Source organism: Bos indicus, chromosome 8, assembly GCF_029378745.1.
Source record: "Bos indicus isolate NIAB-ARS_2022 breed Sahiwal x Tharparkar chromosome 8, NIAB-ARS_B.indTharparkar_mat_pri_1.0, whole genome shotgun sequence".
In the NCBI taxonomy this organism is placed as follows: domain Eukaryota; kingdom Metazoa; phylum Chordata; class Mammalia; order Artiodactyla; family Bovidae; genus Bos; species Bos indicus.
The window spans coordinates 106,592,438-106,609,690 of NC_091767.1; the positions used below are offsets into that span (position 1 = coordinate 106,592,438).

Here is a 17,253-nt window from a genome sequence, read left to right on the forward strand (position 1 = left end):
CTGTAAATTAAAATTATTGAATGATCTTGCAGCCTGAAGGCCCCATTCAGGAAAATGATGGAGCTCTGGATCACAAAAGCTTGCAGAGCTGTGCTGTCAAGCTGGCTGGGCCTCCTGACCCCCCAAAACAGCAAATCTGGACGGTCTTGACTCAACCTGGGCCTCTGAGAGCTAAAATGGATCCTCCTCTCACCCTGCCCCAGCACTCTCTCCATAACAAGGTATAATGGTCCTTTGCTATCGACGGAGAATTGATTCCAGGACCCGACCTGCTTCCAGAAATCTAGGGATGTGGCGGTCCTTTATATAAAATGGTGTAGTGCAGTCAGGTGATTGAATCTTGAATGTAAAAACTATGGCCAGAGAGAGCAGATTGTACTTTTTGAGGGCAGATAATACACCTGTCTCTGCCCTAATTATTAAATAGACTTCATCAGATTTGAGCTGGCAAAGGAATGGAGACAGAAAGAGGGAAGAAAACAGAAAGTGGAGGGGAAAAAACTCAGATCAGAGGGCACTGAACCAGCCCCCTTATTAACAGTGTCCCAGAAACCTGGACCATCACAGCCGGATGGGACCTTGAAGTCTGAGTGCTACTGAAATATTTTAGTGATAAGGGGCCTGGAGGTTAAATAATATTTTTTAAGCGTAACTTTGTTTAAAGACATCAAATTCACCCTCTGATCCACCCCACCTCTCATCTCTCCCCTTTACCCATACAGGGGGAAAAAAAAAAAAAAAAAACCACTGGAATTGATTTTAATGAATATTCTGTGGTCAGAAATCCGTACAGAAAGCCCAGCTTATTCTATTTGGTTTTTCTTCCTACTTAATGACTGGTATCAACCGTCAGGATCAAACCAGAAACCAGAAAGGGCAGACAGCCTCAATGCCTCTGGTCCCTTCCCCCAAATGCCTGCCAAATAGTTGTGTGGTGCCTTGCTTGAAGGCTTCCTCCCATGAGAACCCTGTCATCACTAAAGGTCAGTGCTTGGTTGTCCAACATGTCCTCCTGTCCTGTTGCCCTCCACACCCTTGGTATTTGCACCTTTAGGACATTGCTTAGAACCAGACAGGAAAAAAAAAAAAAAAAAAAAGCCCTCCTTAGGCTAGTGGCCTGTCCTAGGGCTAACCTCCTGTTGCTAGCAACCCTTCTATCTTAGTGCCCCGTCCCTCGGTCCTGGAGGTTTTTCTCTTTTTCCGTGTCCATTTTTGTCTGTATTTTAAGGAATCTTTGCAGAACTGACCAAACTGGCATTTCAGAGCTTCCTCGTCTTCCCCTCAGGCCGATCAGCTTCCTGCAAGGAGCATCCTTTCGGGACAATGCTTCAGGACACTGCCAGATCTACTTACGCAGATCCTTTTAAAGACACACTGCTGGATGGTTTTCCTTCTCGAGACACCCTCCCCCAAAGACAGAGCAATATTCCTCACCTGTGTGATTTATAACACAAGCAAATTAGTAACAGATGCTGGCAGTGAGCGGTTTACTCCGTTTTATCTCTTTTCCCCCTTTCACTGAATCAAGGCTGGTGGTAAACAGTCCAGCCCGGCCACTATCAAGCACAGGAAGAAGGATGCCATTTCCCTGCCAGTGGGCATGAAAGCTAAATCCACAGGCACACTCTGGGGCTGCCTGGGGGCTGAGGAGAACTGCGTGATACGCCTGTTCACCTCAGAAGCCCTGCACTGACAGTTGTCCCTGTTCGAATTCCTTCTTTCCGTGGGTCCTTCCTGACACCCCCATGCCACCAGCAAAGAAAAGGAGAGAGTGAGAAGCAAGAGAAGTTAAGTCAGACTTACAGAGCAGATCAGGGCACTTCACGTTCATAGAATCTTTACACCAAAGGATTATTTTAGGGCTCATCCACCCACTCATATTACAGCATGAAAGAACTGAAGATCTGGGGATAAGTGACTTGTTCAAGGTCACAATGGGCCACAGCTGAGAGTTCCAGATCCTAACAGGCATCAAGTGCCCAAGCTGTACTGCAGCATTCAATGTCTCCCCCAGCCCATCCTCCATGGCTCATCCTATTTTTTCCTGTCCAGGAAGTGTCCCCAGCTTTCTCTGAGTCTCAAGAGATATCTTCCCTCCTTGATTTTACAGAAAGTGTCCTCTCTATCATTCCCTGGCACCACTGCATAGGATGCCCTTTGACATCCCATGAGTCATGAAACTTTGAGTTGGCAGGGTCATTGGAGGTCATTTAACTCATGCCTGATTCTCACACTCTCATACTTCAGCACACCAATGCAGCTAAGTTCCCTTAGGAAAGGTTCTTGTGTTGATCGTTGCATTTCTCTTCAAGGCTCTGCTCTATGCCCTACATAAGTGTAACCAGCCCCTCGATGCATATTTGGCTCAAGATGGCTTGAGTTTAGCAATTACCGAGAATGTAGGTGTCTGGTGGACTGAGACTCCAGTCCCAGGTCTGCATTTACTCACACTAAGACCTTGGACTAGGCATCTGGCCTCTCTAAAGAATGTTGCCTAATCTGTAAAATGGGAATCAATTACAGCAGTGCCCCCTCCCCTATATTCCATGTGAGTAAATAATAAAAGGCAAGAGTAAAGCTCTTTGCACCACATTAAGGAGCAACAACCATCTGCCATTCCTTGATCAAGTTTGAGGAAATTCACTTTATCCGTGCCACCAACTCAGACTCTAAAGAAGAGGCCCAGACACAGAAATCTGGGGGAGGGGTGGTATTTCACCTCTGAGAGAACTTCCACCTACATAAAGCAGGCTGGAACATGAAGGGAAGATTAGAAACACGGAGAAGAATAGACCTGGAGAAAAGTCTTTTATGTCTGGGCACTCCCAATAATACAGCCAATAGCTCAAACAAGAGAGGCAGAATGGAGGGAGGGCGGGCCAGGGATGCCACTGACTTTGGTGAGTAGGGATAGTAGAAACGGTGTGCAGATGAACTTGAAGGTCCCCCACCTGGACTGGGAGTAAAGTGGGAACTCGACCTTTCACCTTGTTCGCCCCCGCCTCCCCTTAAGGCCGGGGACAATTTACCACTACCAGCTCTGGGTCCACAACCCTAAGCATGGCCCAAAGGCTTTGGCAGACACCATCACCCCCTAGTGGTGGCTCCACACACCCCACTATCGGCCACGTTCAGCATTTACCGACTTTGCATGCACATCGGTGGCACATGCCATCTCCAAATCGCTGGAACTGGCAACCTAAGAGTGAAAGACGCATTCAACTCGCCGGAGACAAACACGAGACAACGATGTTTAGAAGGTCTGAGGACAGGAATGGTGGGATGGGGCTGCCTGGGGACCCTGGGGGAGATATGGCCATAAATGACTCATAGTACCCCCTCCTTTCACCCCTCATTTTCAGCCAGCCTGGCCCTCCCAGAGCTCACTGTGCGCTCTGTGTTTACACGCAAACAGTGGAAGACCAACACAAACAAAAAGCCCACGTCTCCCTACACAGCTCCTGCTATACTTGGCCATCTGGCGACTACCTCGCTAGCCAAATCCCTGGCAGGAGTGCCTTGAGCTGCCAGTCCAGGGCTCTGGGGGAGGAAGAGGAGGAGGAGGGGGCCCCTGAACCCCCGAAGGCCTCCGAGCCACCAAGGAGGACGGCGCCCCGGCACTCCACAGCAGGCAGTCTCCGCCGGGCTCAGCCGCCTGCGTCAGAGAAGGCAGAAGGCTCCAAGTGGAGGGTACCAAGAGACTCTCGGGCTGAAGCGTGGGTCCTGGGAGATTTGAGTCTTTCAGTTCCTCACTCAGCCTGCCCCAGGCTCCCTGGCATTCATTCCCTCTTGAAAGCCAAAGTTTGAAAAGGCAGGGGCTGCCAGCTCCAGGAATTCTGGGATGACTCCTGTACCTGGGTGGCCCGGTCCTCACATCCGAGGGGAGCCGGAATGCTCTGGGTTCTTACCTCCAAGTCATGCCATACGCAATGTTCCCCGTTTCCCCCTCACTTGAACAGCTTTTTAGGGGGATTCCCACTCCCGACCTCTCTGGACAACCCAGAGGAGAGAGATCAGGAGGCTGGAGGGAGAAGGTTGGGACTAGAAATGTAGAAGGCACACCTTCCATTTCTCTGGAAGGGTCCTTCCCTGCCTGGGGTCATAGGAGCTCTTCAGCGTAAGCAACGCCAGCCGCATCGCCTTATTGGAAAAGGGCATCCCACAAGTGCACGTGGGAAGGGTCACTGGGGTGTGCAAGCGTGTGTGTGAATGTGTATGTGTCCACGCAGGAGTGTGTATGCTTGAATTTGTGTGTGTGTCGAACGCAAGACACGCCGCCGCGGGAAGTCCCCCTGGGAACCTGCAAGGCGGTCTCCCGCCTAGCATCCCAGAAAGCATGGCAGGCTCAGGTTACAGCCAGCCTGGGAGAGCCCGAGGCACAAACTCAGACCACGAGAGGGCCTGGCACTCGCTCAGATCTCCAAAAGGCAAGCAGGAAAGGCATGGGGGGTGGGGAGGGGGGCGGTCTCTGGACAGAGGAGTCCGGTCCATTGATTACTCTTTGGGGGTTCTTGGGCGAGCAAAGAGTTAACCTCAGAGGTTCAAGCCCGGATCCTGTAGCCATGTGACCTCGAAGGCCCATCCCGAGGTGCCTAAGCCGAGCCGGACCCCGGTGAGGCCAAGGACCCGGGGACGGGGTATCTGGAGTCTGCGTGAACCCCAGCGCCTTCCCGGAGCTGGCTTTAGCCAGACTCCGACAACCAATCGCACCCCGCGCCCCCAAGAGGGAGGGGAGAGAGAGCGATGAGCGAGCGCGGGAGAGCGAAGGGGGAACAACATTTTTGTAAACGCTCTCCGAGATAATTAAGCTATCAATTACCCGGGTGGGAATCAGCTGTGCTTCCCGCAGCTCCACGGAAGGGCCGACTCCTCCGGGATTCGCGCCGGGAACCAGCAGGCAGCAAGCTGCTGGCGAACTTTCTGATTAACTTTTCCGTTTGAGCCCCCACGCCCACCCCTTGCCTCTCTCCTCCCCAGGTCACACCTTTAAGTTATTATTATTAGCGCAGTGAGTGAGCTGCGAGGACTAACCTGCTCTCCATTGGGAGGGGTTAGGAAGGCGAATGCGACAAGACGATGGAGGGAGAATCAGAAAGTAGAGACCTTGGGTTCTGAACCCCAGGGCTCAGACACCGCTCAATCCTCCCCGGCCCCATTTCACAGATGGCTACAACTGACGCCCAGAGAAAGGAAGCGACTTGGCCAAGGTCACCCAACCCACAGGGAAACCGAGTGTATGCGGACTGAGGGATTCTACATGGAGCTACTGCGCTCCGATTGTCTAGAAAACCTATCCCGAGGAGCAGAGCCAAGAACTCCTAGGCGAGAGCGAGGGGGCGGTAACCGCTGGCGGCCCACGGCCGTGCCCGGAGAAGCAGTGGGCGGCTGGACCCAGACCTGGCTTGCGAGCGGGGTTCACCGCGGCCCCTAGCGCGAGTACTCGCATCAGCTGGGGTCTCGGCGTCCGGGATGGACCGCGGCAAAGCTCAACGTCGGCACTGAGAGACGGACCCCACTGCGAGAGGGCTGGCACGCCCCCCGGCTCCCGCCACGGGCTCATCCCAACCACCTGTACGCCCTCCGGGCCCCTCAGCTGCCCTCACTCGACCCCAAGCGGGGCAGCCCGGGGCGGGAATCCCCAGGGCGCCCCCACCCGTCCGGCTTCACTTAGGGGCTCCCGGGACCCCGCGAGTCCCGGCGCCAAGCCTTACCCAGGGTGAAGAAGGGCAGCTCCGTGTTGTCCAGGTCGTCCTGCACCGCGACGCGCCCCGGCAGCTCGTTACGCACAAAGAGCAGCAGGCGCGACTCGGCGGCGGTGCCCGCGGAGCCGGCGGAGCCCGGGGACGCGGCGGCGGCGGCGGCGGCCCCGGCCCCGGCCCCGGCGCGGGTGCCGCTCCAGCCGATGTCGCTCTCCCGCAGGGCAGGCAGCGTGGACACCGTGACGGTCTTGAGCCGGCAGGGGCTGTCGGGCTCCCGCGAGGCGGCGGCGGTGGCGCCGGCCAACAGGAGCAGGAGCAACAGCAGCGGCGGCGGGTGGAAGCCGAGCCTCAACCGCCCCCGGAGCCCCGAGCTGGGGCCGGGGCTGCGCCGGGCGCCGGCGGCGGCCATGGCGGGAGCGGCTGCGGGGCTGCGGGCGGCGGCGGCGGCGGTGGCGAAGGAGGAAGAAGAAGCGGCGGCGGTGGACGCCGAAGCGAACCGGGGCGCCGGAGCTAAGGAGCCGTGGGAGCCGCTCACCAGCAGCCCCCAGCTCCGGGCTCCGCCTCCCGACCGGCCCTGGCCCGCCCCGCCGCACCGCCTCCCCGGGCCCCGCCGCCCGCCCCTTTCGCTGGCTCTCCCCCCGGCTCAGACCCGGAGCGTTTCGGAGGCTCCGCCCGGCCTCGTGCAAATCCCAGTCGCCCCCGCCCCTCGCCTTTCCTAGGATCCCCCGATCAGCCCCGCACAATATTCTTGAGCCGCAGCACCCCTCTCCAGATTCCTAAGATTCGGGGACCCTGGGCGCTCCCCTAAGTCCACCTAATAACCCAGCTCTCCCAGCTTCACCCCAGCCCTCGCTCACCCGGAGGTTGCCCCTGGGGCGCGCCGTAGCCCAGCCTTGCTCCAGGCCCCGCCTTCTGAGAGGTAGGGGGACGCCTCTGGATGGCCAGGACTGAACTTTGTCTCCCCTTAAGCCCAATAACAAGTCCTGTACCCTTTCTCGAGTCCCGGAAATAATTCCTGTGGTCTCAGACGCCCCCTCCCCACCCGCTTGCCCACCACTCTGACATTCATTCTCCCACCACTAGGACCGCACCTCTCGCATCTACCCAGGTCTCGGAGAGGGCACCGAGAGCTGATGAACTCCCCCCTCTAGCCCCCCGCCCCGCCCCCTACACGGACCGGGGCAGGATGTTCTGGCCCTCAGCCTGCGCCCGGCGAGCCGGCGCTTCTATTCTGGATGCCTGCTCCTAGCGTGGAGCTGCTCTACTTGACTGCTCTGTGTGCGAAATTCCTGAAAAGGATGCGAGGTAGGGACCTACTATTCCCTGGGCTCCTGGCTCCCAAGGGCTCCTATACCTACTGCCTGAGCCCCAGAGGAGGTGTCTGTTCACCCACTCTTCACGCTCGCACCCGTCTTTTTTTCTCCCAGATTCTAGTTGAACTGTAAACCGAGGTCCTCAGACACAGGGCAACCTTTTGGCCCCGGGTCGGTTCTCTCTGACCCACATACCTCGGATCCCCCAGGGAGTCATCCTGTCTATAGGGATGTGAACCTCGAGGAGTGCTCCCCCCTCCCCCGCACGCCTCCACTCCCCTCCTTTTCTTCATCTTTCCCCTCTCTGTTCTCTCTTTCATCTCTCCAAATACACATTTCATTCTTACTTGTCTTGACTTTAATCTTATAAATGCTCCTTACCTATTATTTGTGAGCCATTTCCCATCTCCTGGGTTTTTTCTTTTTTTTCCTGTCTGTGCTTTTGGTGTGGTCTCCTCGCTTAGCCACTTCTCTCATCTTAGCTCTCCCCTCTTCTGCCTCTTTTCTCCTTCCTGTCTTTAACCCTTCATAGGAATGGCCTTTCTCCCTCTCCCATCACATTTTATTCACTTTTTCGTGACTTTGAATAAAGGGAGAGGACTGAAAAGAAGGAAAAAATCAAAACCTCTGCTGTGACCTTGGACTTCATTATACTGTTTAGTAAGCATTCTCCAAGTGCTGGACCTGTACCTATGTTAACTTTTATACATAAACATGCTCTAGTGAGATGGGTATCATGATTCCCATTTTCCAGATGAGGAAACTGAGAGCAGGAGGTCAGGGAGGTAAAGGGACCCCCCAAGGTTATACAGTGAATGAGCACAAGAGCTGAGATCTGAACTCCAAGCTCCAAAGCTTTGGCTGTTTCAACTGAATCACACTGTCCTCAGTGACCTTGGGAAAGCCCACCCATCAAAGATATTGTGAAAGGCATGTCTGCGTGAGCACATTTGGGCCTTTTTCAGCTCAGAGCCTTGTAAGGTATGCTTCTCCTGTCTCAGTTTACTAATCTGTGAACCTGGCGTGGGGGTGGGGTTAGAAATCTGGCCTTTCAAGTCCTCAGATCCTAAATTGTCTCCTGCCGCCCTGGTGCCTGCTCCAGTTCATTTACTCCTCCAAAATATGTCGCCCTGGCTCCCTCAGTCTCTCCTTTGTACCCTTACAATCCGCCACTATCCTCTGCAATGGGGCTTTCTGATTTTCTATGCCCCTTTCTTCAAATATGCTGACATAGTCCATTTATAGAAGTGCACACCAGGAAAAAAGGGCTCCCTTATGTAAGGCAGAGTCTGTGCAAGTCCTTCATGGACCTCTGGTACAAAGGCCTGTCGAATGAGACCAACACTTTCATTCATTCATTCACCACGGAATATCTAGGGCTCCTACCAGGCACTATAAGGAGATCCAGAGATGGATAAACACAACTCCTGCCCTTGGAGAGCTTATAATGTTGGGAAGGGAGGTGTGGGGATGAGAGAGCACAGGAATATCTCAGATACCAGGCAGGCAGGCAGACGTGTGTTTCTTTTATCAGGTGCTCTGAAACATGTGCTTGGAGAAATCAAAGCTTCCCAGAGGAGGTGGCAATGAAATTGAGCCATGTAGGTCTAGTGGCATGGGAGTGGACATTCCAGGTTAAAGCTGGCATTTGGCATTCCTGGCAGCTGCTCAGTGTTTGAGTGAGTCCCTTTCCTAGTTTAGAGGTTGCTTTACTCTCTGAGCCAGAGTCCACTTCCCATGAAGAGGCTACAATTTCCAGCTACTTTCAGCTTCCACTGCAACTAGGGTTGAGCACGTGACTCAGAATTCACCCATCAGATTCACCCACGCCAGATGCTGGGAAAGAAGCTAGAATTAGGCAGAATCCAGTTGGGGACCAAAGTGTTAACAGGTGGGGCAGTTACATCCAGATTTCAACACTAGTGGAAATGGTTCTAACACTGCTGCTTAGAGCACACTGTCATTTGGTGTCAAAAGTGTGAATTACCCTGTGGTACCCAGTGGTACCTGGTTCCATCAGCCATTTCTGTGATGTGACTTGGAGCGGTGCTCTTGACTTCACGGACTTCAGCCCAGATCCTGTGCCCTCCTGGAGATTCTGAGTAATATCACTATCGAATTCTGTTACTGCTTAAATGATCAGAAGTGATATCTGTTGCTTGCAACTAACACTCCTGACTGAGAAGAGAAAGTGCCAACCAGTGGAAGGCACCAAGGGCAAAGCTCACAAAGGGAAACAGAGGAAGTTCTTTAGAGATTGAAGTAGAGACAAAAAAGGCAGGCAAGGGATTTTCTGTTCATGTTGAGGAGGACCCACTTTATCTAGTAGGCAGTATTGAATGGGAACAGCTAGGAGAAGGCACTGGCACCCCTCTCCAGTACCCTTGCCTGGAAACTCCCATGGACGGAGAAGCCTGGTAGGCTGCAGTCCATGGGGTCGCTAAGAGTTGGACACGACTGAGCGACTTCACTTTCACTTTTCACTTTCATGCATTGGAGAAGGAAATGGCACCCACTCCAGTATTTTTGTCTGGAGAATCCCAGGGACAGAGGAGCCTGATGGGCTGCCATCTATGGGGTCGCACAGAGTCAGACACGACTGAAGTGACTTAGCAGCAGCAGCAACAGGAAAATAATTCATACTTCTGAGCACATAGTCTGCAGCTTCAAAACTTTATGCCGAACATCAATGAATGATGATAACAATTCCTGCCTTCTGGTGGTAGTGAGACTTCAGCAACTATTATGCAAAGTGCTTAACATAGTAGGTGCTCAATAAATTATAACTGCTGTTTTGATGTCTAATCTCAGCAACATCTGGAGGGAGGCTTGTTATCCCCACTTGACAGAGTCAGAGTTTGAAGCCCAGGGAAGCTAAGGAACTTGACTCTGATCACGCAGTTACCAAGTGTTGGAACTCACATCTGCATGACTCCTAAGTCCTCGCTCTCTCTGCAGCAGCACACCACCTTCCTGCCCCAAACCCCCACCTACCCTCAGGATGCTAGGACCCCCCTGTTTACATGCTGATGCCCTGTCTTGTGGCCACTGATACCCCTTTTTTTTGCCCTTCCCCTCTCTTGCTAAGTCACAGTTCGTTATTGATTCAATTAGTTACAATTCAAGATTGATGTAATTTATTCTTCTCTAGAGTCCTTTCATACCCCCATCTCTGACTCCAGTGATCTGAAATTCCTTTTCATTCTTCTGAACCCCTTCCAGCACCCCAGCAAATGTTTCCTCTTGCTTCATCTTTCATCTTTCATATTTGCCTTTCTAGGTTGCTTTGTAACTTTTTTTCCTTTCTTTCTTCCCCCACCTTACTGTACTCTTTTTTTTTTTTTTTTAACTTCATCTAGTCAAAGCTATGGTTTTTCCAGAAGTCATGTATGAATGTGAGAGTTGGACCATAAAGAAGGCTGAGTGCCGAAGACCTGATGCTTTCAAGCTGGGTGCTGGAGAAGACTCTTGAGAGTCCCTTGGACAACAAGGAGATTAAGCCAGTCAATCCTAAGGGAAATCAACCCTGAAGAGGACATTGGACAGAATGATGCTGAAGCTCCAAAACTTTGGCCACCTGATGTGAAGAGCTGACTCAGTGGAAAAGACCCTGATAATGGGGAAGATTGAAGGCATGAGGAGAAGGGGATGGCAGAGATGGTTGGATGGTATCACTGACTTAATGGGCACGAGTTTCAGCAAGCTCTGGAAGATAGTGAAGGACAGAGAAGCCTGACCTGCTGCAGTTCATGGGGTCGAAAAGAGTTGGACACAACTGAGTGACTAAACAAAATTCATACCACATGATGAGACAAGCTAGTGTGGTTGAAAAAGCAGAGACTGCAGAGAGATAGGCTTTGGTTTATATGTCATCTCTGCTATTTCCCTACTGGGTCAAATTACTCAATAATGCCCCTACTGCTGCTGCTGCTGCTGCAAAGTCACTTCAGCCATGTCCGACTCTGTGCGACCCCATAGACGGCAGCCCACCAGGCTCCTCCGTCCCTGGGATTCTCCAGGTAAGAACACTGGAGTGGGTTGCCATTTCCTTCTCCAATGCATGAAAGTGAAAAGTAAAAGTGAAGTTGCTCAGTTGTGTCCTACCCTTAGCGACCCCATGGACTGCAGCCTACCAGGCTCCTCCATCCATGGGATTTTCCAGGCAAGAGTACTGGAGTGTGGTGCCGTTGCCTTCTCCGAATAATGCCCCTATTAGATCTTATTTGTGAAAGAAGGAAAGAAATACCCATTTCTCAGGATCATTGTGCAAATTAAATGAGGTCACATGTGTGAAAATGTCTAGCCCATATGAGGTTCTGTTAGCATTATAAAGTAAATCCAAACATCTTCTGGTATCTCGCTCCCTGTTTTCCTCTCTGGCTCCTTGTGTCAAGATCCTCTCCACCATCACTCTGCTCTGGCCACATGCACCTCTTTCCTGTTCCTGGATTGTTTCATGCTCTTGTGTCCCCAGTGTTTTCCCAAAGGCGCTTTCTTCTGCCTGGAGGGAATGCCCTTCAGACTTCCCTAGTGACCTTTCACTGAAATGTAAGTCTTAGTGAATAAAGCACTTTCCTTAAGATGACTAAACCCCCAATCTAAGCGAGCCCCTCTCTGACTTTCCTGTTATGCCCTTTCATCTCTCTCTCTCAATATGCACTCACTACATAGTTTTAATTATTGTCCATTTATTAGTAGATTTTCTTTTTTAATGATTGTATGTGATTGTTTATTTGGGGTTGTGCTGGGTCTTCCTTGCTGTTTGGGCTTTTCTCTAGTTGCAGCAAGCAAGGGTTACTCTCATTATGCAACTTCTCTTGTTGCAGAGGATGGGATCTAGGGCCCATGGGCTCAGCAGTTGCTGCTTCCACCCTCTAGAGCGTGGGCTCAGCAGTTGTGGTTCACAGGCTTAGTTGCTCTGAGGCATGTGGGATCTTCCTGGATCGGGGTCAGGTGTGGAACCCGTGTCTCCTTCATTGGCAGGTGGATTCTTTACCACTGAGCCACCAGAGAAGTCCTAGTGTACTTTCTCGATGCATCTCCCCCTCTAGACTGGAAACTCCAAAAGATCAAAGTCTATGAGTGTCTTGCTTACCACCCCAAGCTAGCCCTGTGGCTGACATAGCGTAGAGACACAAAATCAGTATTTCGTGAATGAATGATCATGCATTCATTGACTTTTTACTTATAAGGCAGGTATTAGAGCAGGCACCAGCCATAATTCTGCAGGGGGAAAAGGGACCCATCCTTTTGGTTTTCCACAGTGAGTCGTCTGTCCTTCCTTCTCTCTGTTTATTCCTCCCTTCTTTCCATCTTTCCTTCTGTCCTTCTTCCCTCCCTTTGCAGATTTCCATGATCCAAGTGATTTCTTTTTAACAGTCTTTCCTCTGTAAGCTTCAAGACGATGTCTAGGACACAAACTCCAATTCAGGAGGAGAGCTTGTTATCTCCCGCTCCATCTCTACTCTGTCTAGGCCCAATCTTCCATCGATCCTCTTTGTACCTGCACATGCCCCCCCGTTTGTTTCTTTCGCCTCAGTCACGGCCCTCTCTGTAATTCACGCGTGCTTTTCATCCTGCCTTGCTCCCTGCAGCTCGTTGAACCCATTTATCACTCAGCGCACTGTTTCCTTTTTTTCCTTTCAGCCACCTCCCCGCAGACACTCTCCTGTGTTAGGTCTGCCAACTCTAGCACCTTAAACCATGTGGAGCCCCATTCCATCAGCTGCTGTAGGAGCAGTTACAAGATGAAGGCCCGTGTTGGGGCTTTTCCTTTTATTGTCGATCTCTCCAAATTAGACCATTGTAAATATTTCTAATACTGCTGCTTCTTTGCTTCCCTGGTGACTCAGACCCTAAAGAATCCGCCTGCAATGCGGAAGACCTAGGTTCGACCTTTGCTTCTTTGACTCAGAAACCTCTCTTTGATGTAAGCTCAAATTCATTTCCATATCTCTCACTCGTTGGTTAATTAAAGTGATTAACCTGTCTGAGCCTTAATTTTCTTTAAGTTGGGTGATGGGAAGGTTGAGTGAACCAGCAGGTATAAGTGGAAGTACCCAGTAGTTTCTGGCACATAGTAGGTCCTCAGTAACACTAGCTTGTTTTCACCTCCAAATATCTATTTATTTGGTCTTTCTGTGACCCTTCTGTCTCTCTGCTTTCATCCCTCCATTTCCCATCTCCCTTTTCAGAACATTTCCACTCTATCTCATTTAGAGTGAACTTCCACCATTGTCTCTAACTTATCCTTCATGAAAAATGAAAGGATATTTTAATCACCATTGTCTTTCTTCATTTCTACTTGCATCTGTTTGACTGATTTCTGCTTCAACCCAGGACTTCTCTGACTCTTTCCCTTAACGATTCTCAAATTTATTATCTTTTTCCTCCGACTCATACCTTTCACTACCTCCCACATTCTCCATCCTCAGTCCTCTAAATCAACCTCCTCTTGTTCCATGATTTACTGCAGTCATTTCAAATCCTTCTTATACCATCTAGCCAAAATTCTCACAACATTCCTTGAAAGTCTCTCTTTCCTCATTCATCCTTTTGCATTTTCTTTTTCGAGTTCACTCATCTCTAATTCATCCCCATCATTTATTTGCTTGTGCCCAAATCCCTGTGCCTCTTTGCCTACTTAGTCATTTCACCTATCCGTGTTTCCTTCTTCCTGTGTTACACTCATCATCTTTCATCATTAACACATACTAATGGGTGATATTCCCCTGCATCTTTTTTTTTTCCTTCCAAATCTTACTACTGGTGTATTTGCAGGATCCTCTTTCTGGATTCCAATGGCTCTTTCTGTCTAGGACCCTGCTTTAGTGCTTTAGATTTTTTTTTTTAATTGGAGAATAATTGCTTGCTTTACAATATTGTGTTGGTTTCTGCTACATCAACATGAATCAGCCACAGGTAGCTGCTTCAGTTTTTTTAAAAAGCCTTGCAATATCTGCTCTATATTTATTCAAGCTGAACTGTGAACCTGGGGCATTAGAGTATATATTACTAATGAAAAGTGTAAGTTTTATTCTCTGCTAGTGAGTCCCAGGTCATTTTGCTTCCTGCAGCACATTGTACTGTTACATTTTGAACTGGTGAAGCTATTGGAAGCATAGAGTGACTATTACTACAACATTTTCTGGGTGCCTACTATGAGTTAGGCGCAAAACATTTTTTCTTATTTAATTCTCACAACCATCTGTGAGGTTGCAATTGTTAATCCTGGCTTTACATAGAGAGAATTGGGAACACATAGAAAACGTGCTCCCTGCAATCTGCTGGGCAATTTACGTTGAATAAAGTCCTTCCAATTTATTTGGGTTGAAATTCAAAACTAAGCCCCGCAGGCTGAGGGCAAGGGGAGACCAAAGAAAGAGGCAGACCACCCCCCTCCAAGACTGTCAGGCGGCAGTGCTAACAAGACCCAAGGCTTGCCTTGGGTGCTGCAGGACAGGTGATCTTTGCATCTGTCTGCCAGAGTCTTGGAAGTCTGCATAGAAGTCTTAACAGGGTTCAGTCACATACACCATTCAGCTTGTCTCAAAAACACATTGCTCTCTCAAGGCAGTGTCCTTGACGTGGTTCTGGGAACGATGCATGAAATGTATTAATACATTTCAAAAAGAGGGAAGGGAGTTGAGGAGGCCAGGTCCAGCTTTCAGGTCAACTGGCAGTGAAGTCTTTTCCACGACCTCCTCCAATAAGACAGTATAGTTTAAGGGTCAAGAGTTCCCACGCTTTTGGAATGGGGATGATAACAACCGCTTTGCAAGGGTGTCCTTTGATAATTTGTCTTCCCTATTAACTTATAGTTACCACGAGGGCAGAAATCCTGACAGTTTTGTCCTCTGCTGCCTGGCATGTGGGAGGTCATCAGTGATAACTTGTTAAATGAGTGAATGGATGTTAAAAGAATAGTCTTTCGCATAAGATGACACTGGTTTTGAATTTCAGCTCTGCCATTTAATACCCATGAGACCTTGCACACAGTAGGGAGAGAGCAGACCTTTTCCGTCTGTGTCTTTAAGTTTGTTGATGCACGTGCTTGCATGCGTGTTGTTTTTAATTTTTCAGTAATCTTATTTATCAACCTTTAGAGTCGGGGAAACCAGGGTTCCAATTCCAGCTCTCTCAGTTGCCAGCTTTGATGTCATTTAGTCATCTCTTCAAGCATCACTTTCTCATCTATACAATGAGAACAGTGCGGTCTCTCTATTATACTCAAGGACAAACGCTAGGTCGGTTGATGATCTGGGGGTGAAACCCTAAGATGGCCTGTTTTCAAGCCTCCTGCACAGTTTATTACAGCCAGGAGTCCTATTGCCCTGACTCGCAGCTCCATGGCCTCCTTTCTCTGTTTATCCCACCATCTTAAGGAGCTTTCTGTAAACATAACTCCAAGGGCCTTTGCTCAGATGTATCTCAGGGATATGGAGGACATCCTCCACTCCTGACCCACTTACCAAGCTGTGTTTGATGACATTTGTCTGAGAATCTGCAGACTCAGCAAAGTGGGGGCCCTGCAGGCTCTGCAAGTTTCCTGAAGGTCCAGATGCCTTCCCTCTCTTTTAGGGAGGCTCTCAGTGAGATCTATTGGAAGTCCCTCATTTGGGCTCTAGGTACTATACATAATACATATGTACTTTTCTTTCTTTCTTTTTTTTTTTAACTGAGACTCTGGTTTACAAACAGAAAAAGAAAAACATGTTTAAACCCCTAAGAGCCCTTTCTTCCTTTCTTCATCCCTCCCTCCCTTCTTCCCTCCTCTCTCCCTTTCTTCCTCTTATCTCTCCTTCATGGAGGACTGTGGACGGCTATGCTCCAGGAATGTGGATACATGGACGATCAAAACTGAAATGGTCCCTGCATGGAGCTAAAGAGAAGCAGAATATACCACTCTGAAACATGCCACATTGGCATACCGATTGCTTTGAATTAAAGTTGCTTAAGAAACAGCTAGTGCAGGACCGCTGATCCTCCCTTGTACCCTGAAAATAGGAAATACATCTTCCATGTGAAAAGTACCCTGTCTCTACCAAGAGGTGGAGAGACGTCCTCATCACCAGGGACAGGGAATTCAGGACAGAGAAGGCTGTGTAAACAAAGCTTGTTACTTCTTTCCTAATAAGCTGCCCCAAGCCCAAACCCCCTGTTTTGTCAATTCTTTACCAATTTATTGTTTCTTTGTCTGAAAGGTATAGAAGCTGCCTGCTCTGGTCACTTCTTGGAGTCTCAGATTTTTATGAGCTTCCATACATATGAAATTAAATTAGTTTTTCTTTTTCTTATGCCAACTTAATTACTATACCAGCCAAAGAAACCAGAAGGGAAGAAGGGAGAGGTTTTCCTCCCTCATAGAGCTTACTGTCAGATCAAGAGATAGACAAAAATAAATAATCAAAAATGAAGATAGTGGAGGAGAAAATGGGGAGATGCTACTCAACATAATAAATGGGTATGAAGTTTCATTTATGCAATATGATTAAGTTCTAGTTCTGATTAAGTTCTATGATTAAGTTCTGCTGTGTGTATTTGTGTGTGTGTGTGTTAGTTGCTCAATCCTGTCCAACTCTTTGCGACCCCATGGACTACAGTCTGCCAGGCTCATCTGTCCATGGGATTCTCCAGGCAAGAACACTAGTGTGGGTTGCCATTCTCTTCTCCAGGGGATCTTCCTGACCCAGAGATCAAACCTGGGTCTCCTGTATTGCAGGCAGATTCTTTACCATCTGAGCCACCAGGAAGCTATATAGCATTTGCTTAGAGTTAACGATACTATACTGTATTCATAAACATTTATGAAGAGGGTAGATCTCATGTTGACTCTTGTTACAATAAAAGAGTAGATGATTTTAAATGTTCTGTGATAGAAAAGAACATAGTTCTATGAATTAGAATGATGAGAGAGGTATTAATTTATATCTGAGGACCAGGCCATGCATCTCAGAAAATGTAGAAATCAATTAGAAACAAGGAAGAATGAATAAGCATTGTTATGGGAACCGGGGTGAGGGGGGAAATCCAGGCGGAAAGAGCAGCAGGCACAAAGACTCTGAGAGAGAACTTGGCAAATTCTATGAGCCAAACATCTGAAGTCATCATGGCTAGGCAGTAGAGAGGCAAGACTAGAAAAGGATAAAATGAGTCTAAGTAAGTTAGTATGGCTTAAATTATTCAGGTCTATGTAGGCCATGGCAAGGAGTTTGGATTTAGTTCTAATTTAAATGGAAAGC

The 17,253-nt window shown here is 49.4% G+C and overlaps 1 protein-coding gene across 3 annotated transcripts in view; it reads right to left on the reverse strand.

The window, feature by feature from the left end:
• The window catches only part of ASTN2 (astrotactin 2), a 1,047,731-nt gene extending 1,041,461 nt beyond the window's left edge, over nt 1-6,270 (reverse strand). For all 3 annotated transcript variants that reach the window (XM_070795372.1, XM_019966821.2, XM_070795370.1), the window contains exon 1: nt 5,712-6,270. In XM_070795372.1, coding sequence (XP_070651473.1) covers nt 5,712-6,108 — 397 coding nt within the window. In that variant the 5' untranslated portion in view covers nt 6,109-6,270. The remainder of the gene's footprint in view (nt 1-5,711) is intronic.
• Between the last annotated feature and the right edge of the window lie 10,983 nt (nt 6,271-17,253).